This window comes from Sinocyclocheilus rhinocerous, unplaced genomic scaffold (assembly GCF_001515625.1).
Source record: "Sinocyclocheilus rhinocerous isolate Xijiao unplaced genomic scaffold, SAMN03320098_v1.1 scaffold853, whole genome shotgun sequence".
Taxonomy (NCBI): Eukaryota; Metazoa; Chordata; class Actinopteri; order Cypriniformes; family Cyprinidae; genus Sinocyclocheilus; species Sinocyclocheilus rhinocerous.
Window position 1 is genome coordinate 305,044 of NW_015627738.1, and position 7,213 is coordinate 312,256.

Genomic DNA, 7,213 nt, shown 5'->3' on the forward strand with positions numbered 1-7,213 from the left:
TGTTTACCTGAATGATTGTCGAGATGGGTATTTTGTCATAATTTTATGTGTATGTGTCTGTTCAGAGGATTCAGAAGAGGATTCAGTTCGGTGTTTGCGTGCCGTCTGAAACGTGTGTGCGCACTTCACTTCGGCTGTGCGTGTAGAGAACAGCGCGCGAGTAACAAATCGAGTTCCCTTTCGCCTTTTCTCTGGAATTGTTTAAAATTCGCTTGCTTGTGTAAATACGAACATATATATATATATATATATGTGTGTGTGATTTTTCTTTTCTATTTTTTTTTTATATAATTTTATTTTATTTTTTTTCATTATTTTACATGTATTTTTAGATATTTATTCTTTAGCAATCTTAAGTCTTAGTGCTCTTAGACTCTTATTTTTTTAATTAATTAAATATTTATTCTTAGTGCTTTTCAAAGTATCTGTGTGTGTATGTGTATATATATATTTTTTTTCCCTCTATTTTTTATAATTTTATATATTTTTTCATTAGTTTAAATTCATTTTAAATTATTTATTCATAGTGCTCTTAAGTCATTCAGTGTTTTCCCCATCTTTATATTTATTTGTTTTTAAAAAATATATATATTTTTTTCTTTTATTAACTTTGTATTTATTTTATTTAAAAATGTTCAAATTGTTTCTTACATAATTTTATTATTCTATTTTGATGGGTATGTTTTATTTTTTTATTATTAAATTAGATTTATTTTTAAAAATGTATTTTTGTTTGTTTGGTTTTGGTGGGAACTTTATTTTATTATTCTATTTTCATATGTTCAATAATGTTCAAGTTTTTGGTAAAGTCACCAAATTATTTTATTTCTTCTAGTGTAAGAGTCTGTTAATTCTGATCCGTTCTTGGTGCTTTTAAAAGTCAGTGAGATTTTTTCATCTTTATTTTATTTTTTTCAGACTTCTTTTTTTTTTTTACATAGTGTTATTATTTTTCTGGGCATTTCATCTTTATTTTTGTTTTGTTTTAAATTTTTAAATGTATTTATTTTTGGTGTGTACTTCATTCTATTTTATTTTTTTGTGTTCAGTAATGTTCAGGGTTTTGGTCAAATCACTTGAGTTATCTTATTGCTTTTAGTATAACAGATGGTTAATTCCATTGTCTTACTGCTCTTAAAAGTAATTCAGTGTGTTAACTTCATAATTAACCAGCCAAGATAAACCGTGCTAAATCCATTAATTCTGTTTTAATGAGGACGACTCTAAACTCCAGGGCATTCATGCTTAGTTTAACACAAACTGTCACCACTAATACAGCCAGTATCCTGCAGTTTCAGGACGCGCACATGTGCAGAGCTTCAGTTCATTAGGACACCCCCCGTTTGCCACAGGCTGCGTTTGTGTTCATGCATCCCGCTGGGAACGTGTGGCGGAAACGTGGAGTCCATTCACACAGCAGCACGTTCAGAGACGCGGGGAGTTTGTGTTCCTGCAGGAAGCGGCTCTCATTCAGAGATTCAGCAGCATCTGCACAGCACATTTATCAACAGACCTCAGCCGGAGTTACACACACACGCATGCAGAGAGACAGAGCGGGTTTTTTGTTTTTTTATGTAGTTACAACTACACTAGTTTGTTTATAGCCATGCTTTGTTACTGTTAGTTTTGTTTGTTTGTTTGTGCTAAAAGCCAGTTGAAAAAAAATATACACTAAATTTTTTTTTAGAAATTAGAAACAGTAAACAAGCCTGGGTGATTTATTTATTTGTTTTTTATTTTACAAATGTAATATTTTTAAATTGTTTAAACTTTATTTTAGTTTGTAATTTTGAATTACAAAATTGCATATTATAAATAATATAGGTATAATAAAATTAATTAAATAAAAATCAAAAATAGTAAGTGTGATTACATTTGTAAAATGTGTATATTTAAACATTTTCTAATTGTTTTACATAAGTTTATTATTTTTATTTTAGTGGGTATTTCATATATGCGATTGTGTATTTAACTTGATAATATATATATATATTTCATATATCCTTCTATTAATAAAATTATATATCATTTATATCATGGATTAGATATAAAATATTTTAATAAAATTAATTTCTCTTCAAAATTCAGTGATTTAATTTTTTATGTATTCATATCCTTCAGTTCATTTTAAGATGATCTGCATTGGCTGGCTAACTGGCTGACAGTCATGCGTCTGCTGTTGTCTGGATGTTGTCCTGCTCTCACTGATCTCTCATTGTCTCTGCTCGTCTGAGATGTTTTACTCAGAGAAATGCCCAGTCAGGACTTTCAGCTGGCAGCGGGACGCTTACTGGAAACGCCAGGCGCTCGAATGAAAACGGATCCATTATAATTGCATAATGGTTTGTTAAAGGCCAAAGACGTGGCTTGTGTTTCTGAGGCCTGTGTTGACATTGGAGGTTTATTGTTATTGTTTCCATCTCATAACTTTGTAGAATTCACTGCTTTTTTTGCATGTCACACATTATTGCAAAATTGAACGTCTGAAAATAGTTAACATTTGCGATGGTTTCGATATTTCATGGTGCCAGTGTCTGAAGGCAAAATTGAATCCTGGTTTTTCTCAGACCTCCCATCGCAACAAGACTAGAACAAGAGCTGTAATGAAATGCTTAAACTGAGCAAAGATTACATGTTGCATATTAGTTATTTTTATATTTCATTTTTATTTGTTTATTTTATCCTTTACATTTTTTCTTGGAATTAACTTTTTTTTTTTTTAGATTAAAAAATATATACATTTAGATTTTTTTTTATTGTTATTTCATATTTTATTTTCTAATTTTATATTGTAAAAATTTTACTTTTATTTTTGTTTGTTTTTCCTAGGTGGTACTTGTTCATTTTTTAAGAGGGTTTTATTTAAATTTATTTATAAATTATCTTTTAACTCATTCATTATTTTCTCATATTTAAATTAGTCTGGCATCAGTGCAAAAAAAAACTGGTATCAAGCAACAGGTAGTTCAGACTGATTTATGAGTGAATAAACCACACGTAATGTCATTGTAAAATCATTGTGATTGCATTTGTAACTGTTTCTCTCACGTCATGTGTTGATGACAGATCAACAGAGGTCACATGACCACAGAGGCCAAGCGTGCGGCGAAGATGGAGAAGAAGATGAAGATTCTGCTGGGTGGCTATCAGTCGCGGTCCATGGGTCTGCTCAAACAGCTCAGTGAACTCTGGGATCAGGTGGAACAGGCCAACATGGAGCTCCACACCTTCCAGGAGCTGAAGAAACAGGAAGACCACGCCATTCCACGCAGACAAGAGGTGAACAGCTTTAACTCTAAAGCCTGTGTTATACTTTCCGCGTCCGCGAGCCCGCTAGGGTCCACTATGGTATGCGTGACGTAAAAATCGTCATCGGAGAGTGTGCGATGGGAGGCTCTGCGCGGAGATCCGCGTGCCTCCCATTTTATGTGGTCAGTAGGCTACTGCGCATGCGCAGGCTGTGTGAATAAGCCCGTTGCTACTCGAACCTGTACAATCCATCGATAAAACAATATAAAGACAGCCAGATGTGCAATAACTCTGGGCAATTCTTTGTTCACATGTTTGTTTATTGTTCAAGCCGATCTACTACGCATGTATGGAACACGTCCGCGGAGCGGACCATCAGCGTATGCTTTCGGAAGTATAAATACAAGTAGTCCGCGCTGTCCGTGTACGAGTCCGGATTGCTCATGCGGAAAGTATAACACAGGCTTAACTCTGTCTGTCTGTCTGTCTAGTCCTCATTTCTGTCTGTCTGTCTAGTCCTCATTTCTGTCTGTCTAGTCCGTCCTCATTTCTGTCTGTCTGTCTAGTCCTCATTTCTGTCTGTCTGTCTAGTCCTCATTTCTGTCTGTCTGTCTAGTCCTCATTTCTGTCTGTCTGTCTAGTCCTCATTTCTGTCTGTCTGTCTAGTCCTCATTTCTGTCTGTCTGTCTAGTCCTCATTTCTGTCTGTCTAGTCCTCATTTCTAAGTTGCTTTGGATAAAAGTGTCTGCTAAATAATTAAATGTAATATTATAAACTATAATATATAATTGAATGGTTTGTTTTTGGGTTCTAGATGTTTTATTTTGTATAGGTTTTTCTTTTTTTTTCATTTGGCTTTATTTATATTTTACTTTGTTTATGTGGTTAAACGTATACTATTTTGGATATGTCTACGCCTTTTTACTGTTAATATTTTATTTTATTTTTTTCTTAAATCAAAAATATATATATAATTTGTTTTTTTTTGTTTTTTGTTTTTTTTTTAAGAATAAACAAACCGGGGGGAAATATAAAAGTGTTGAATAAAAAAAAGTATTGTTTTATTTTATTTATTTTATTATTTTTATTTTTTTAAGTTTTTGTGTTTTGGAGGTTTTATGTTGTGTATAGTATAGTATTTATTTATTTAAAATTTGCTGCTATTATTTTATTTCCTTTTTTTTTCCGTTTGTATGTGGTTACAAGTATTTCACTCTTTTGTGTGTGTGTTATGTTTTGCTACTGCTAATATTGTTTTTTTTTTGGTGCTGGGGGAAATTATATATATATATATATATATATGTGTTCACATTTACAACTCTGCTCTGCTTGTTTGCTGTGTAAATAAGGGGGTCTGAATACTTTCCGTACCCACTGTATATGCTTTGTTTCTATTGATATTGTTTTATTATATTGTTCTCTTCCTAAAAACTAATAACCAAATCTTGGCGGGGGGGAATCTGTTACTACATTACATGTTTATACTATATCAACACTTTGTTGTTCCTGTCCAGGCCCTGAGAGAGGACGTCCAGAGACAGCAGGACAGAGAAAAAGAGCTGCAGCAGAGATTCGCTGACCTGCTGCTGGAGAAGCAGACGCTTTCGCAGAAGTTTTGAACGGGACATTTATCCCAAACATCTCTGCACCTCCTGTAGTGCTGTTTATGTGCTCATCCCGCTTCAGCGTGCTTTACTGTCTGGATCCCCGTGTTTCTGCTGTAATCAACTGCTCTCAGCTTCTTAATGTTGACTTTGTGTTTCTGCTGCTGTTCACAAGAACCGCCGGGATTTCATTCACAGAATTTTGTTTTTAATGTTTTATGTTCATATTGACCTTGTAAGTGTAAATATCGTCTGTTTTGCGGTATGGATTTTCCCATGTCAAGCCATTTTTAGGTTTGTGCTGAATATGAGATGCTCCTTTTCAGGTGTAAATTGGAATAATGACTTGCATTGCAAATGTACATCATTTACAAAATAAATCATCAGTGCTGAGTTAATCTTAGCTTTGAATGTCTGTTTTGTGAATGAATGATTGGACACAAAATATGTAAAATTAACACACACCCCCATATAATTTTTTGTCTATGTGGTTACAAGTACTATTTTATATAATTTATTTATAATTGAATCCATATTCACACATTTGTGTCCAAATACTTGTTTTGGTTTATATTTGATAAATAGGTGCTGATGTTTCATGCTCAGTTCAGGTTCAGTTAATAAGTGGCTGTTTTTGCTGAAATGAACCTGAAAGAATCAACAATGAACTGTGACTGTGTTCTTCTGCTCTTGAGGGGCCGTGAACTCCATGCACTTCATGTTCACTTCATGCAATCCAACATTTCTTCACTGTAAGGTCCCATTGTTCGACAAGATTGAAAAATCTCGAACACTTTGAGTTGTTCTGGAAGTGAACTGGTCCGAATGAAAGTGGTGTGATTGGAAAGTTCTGTGTGGAAACGACACAACGCTATCAGATGTCTGTGAGACGCAGCGTTTGTCTGAATGCCATTGTTTTCAAACGCTTTTAATAAATGTAGTGCTGTGTGGAGGGCACAGAAACCATTGTTTTTCTGGTTCAGTTCGATATGAGTATTTCCAACCATCTTTACCTCTATAAAGCACTTCAACGCATGTGCTGGTATTTACATTTTAGTTTAAACTCTTTAGTTGAAGTGTCCAATAAGAATCACTTTAAAAGCGTAGCTGATGTATTTTTTAATAAAACAAAATTGCAAAAGATCAACAAGATCGTAATTTATGTTCCAAAGATGAACAGGTTTGGAACGACATGAGGGTGAGTAATTAATGACAATTTTTATTTTTGGGTGAACTATACCTTTAAAAAATATCTGAATCTGAAGTGCATTTGATCACATGCTCAGCTGAACAAAGGCATTTTCACACAAGATGTTGTTCTTCTGCTCTTGAGGGGCCGTGAACTCCATGCACTTCATGTTCACTTCATGCAATCCAACATTTCTTCACTGTAAGGTCCCATTGTTCGACAAGATTGAAAAATCTCGAACACTTTGAGTTGTTCTGGAAGTGAACTGGTCCGAATGAAAGTGGTGTGATTGGAAAGTTCTGTGTGGAAACGACACAACGTTCACACATTTGTGTCCAAATACTTGTTTTGGTTTATATTTGATAAATAGGTGCTGATGTTTCATGCTCAGTTCAGGTTCAGTTAATAAGTGGCTGTTTTTGCTGAAATGAACCTGAAAGAATCAACAATGAACTGTGACTGTTCTTCTGCTCTTGAGGGGCCGTGAACTCCATGCACTTCATGCAATCCAACATTTCTTCACTGTAAGGTCCCATTGTTCGACAAGATTGAAAAATCTCGAACACTTTGAGTTGTTCTGGAAGTGAACTGGTCCGAATGAAAGTGGTGTGATTGGAAAGTTCTGTGTGGAAACGACACAACGCTATCAGATGTCTGTGAGACGCAGCGTTTGTCTGAATGCCATTGTTTTCAAACGCTTTTAATAAATGTAGTGCTGTGTGGAGGGCACAGAAACCATTGTTTTTCTGGTTCAGTTCGATATGAGTATTTCCAACCATCTTTACCTCTATAAAGCACTTCAACGCATGTGCTGGTATTTACATTTTAGTTTAAACTCTTTAGTTGAAGTGTCCAATAAGAATCACTTTAAAAGCGTAGCTGATGTATTTTTTAATAAAACAAAATTGCAAAAGATCAACAAGATCGTAATTTATGTTCCAAAGATGAACAGGTTTGGAACGACATGAGGGTGAGTAATTAATGACAATTTTTATTTTTGGGTGAACTATACCTAAATATCTGAATCTGAAGTGCATTTGATCACATGCTCAGCTGAACAAAGGCATTTTCACACAAGATGTTTTAATGGATATTTATTATTTAATTCTTCAGTTTTTTTGTACATTTTTGGATGTTTTTTTTTTTTTTTGGAAGGGGCATTTTCATAATT

The 7,213-nt window shown here is 34.0% G+C and overlaps 1 protein-coding gene across 1 annotated transcript in view; it reads left to right on the forward strand.

Moving 5' to 3' along the window:
- The window catches only part of cdc5l (CDC5 cell division cycle 5-like (S. pombe)), a 17,388-nt gene extending 12,132 nt beyond the window's left edge, over positions 1 to 5,256 (forward strand). Inside the window, exons 13-14 of the mRNA XM_016545814.1 lie at positions 3,067 to 3,279; positions 4,764 to 5,256. Coding sequence (XP_016401300.1) covers positions 3,067 to 3,279; positions 4,764 to 4,868 — 318 coding nt within the window. The 3' untranslated portion in view covers positions 4,869 to 5,256. The remainder of the gene's footprint in view (positions 1 to 3,066; positions 3,280 to 4,763) is intronic.
- The last annotated feature ends 1,957 nt before the right edge of the window (positions 5,257 to 7,213 follow it).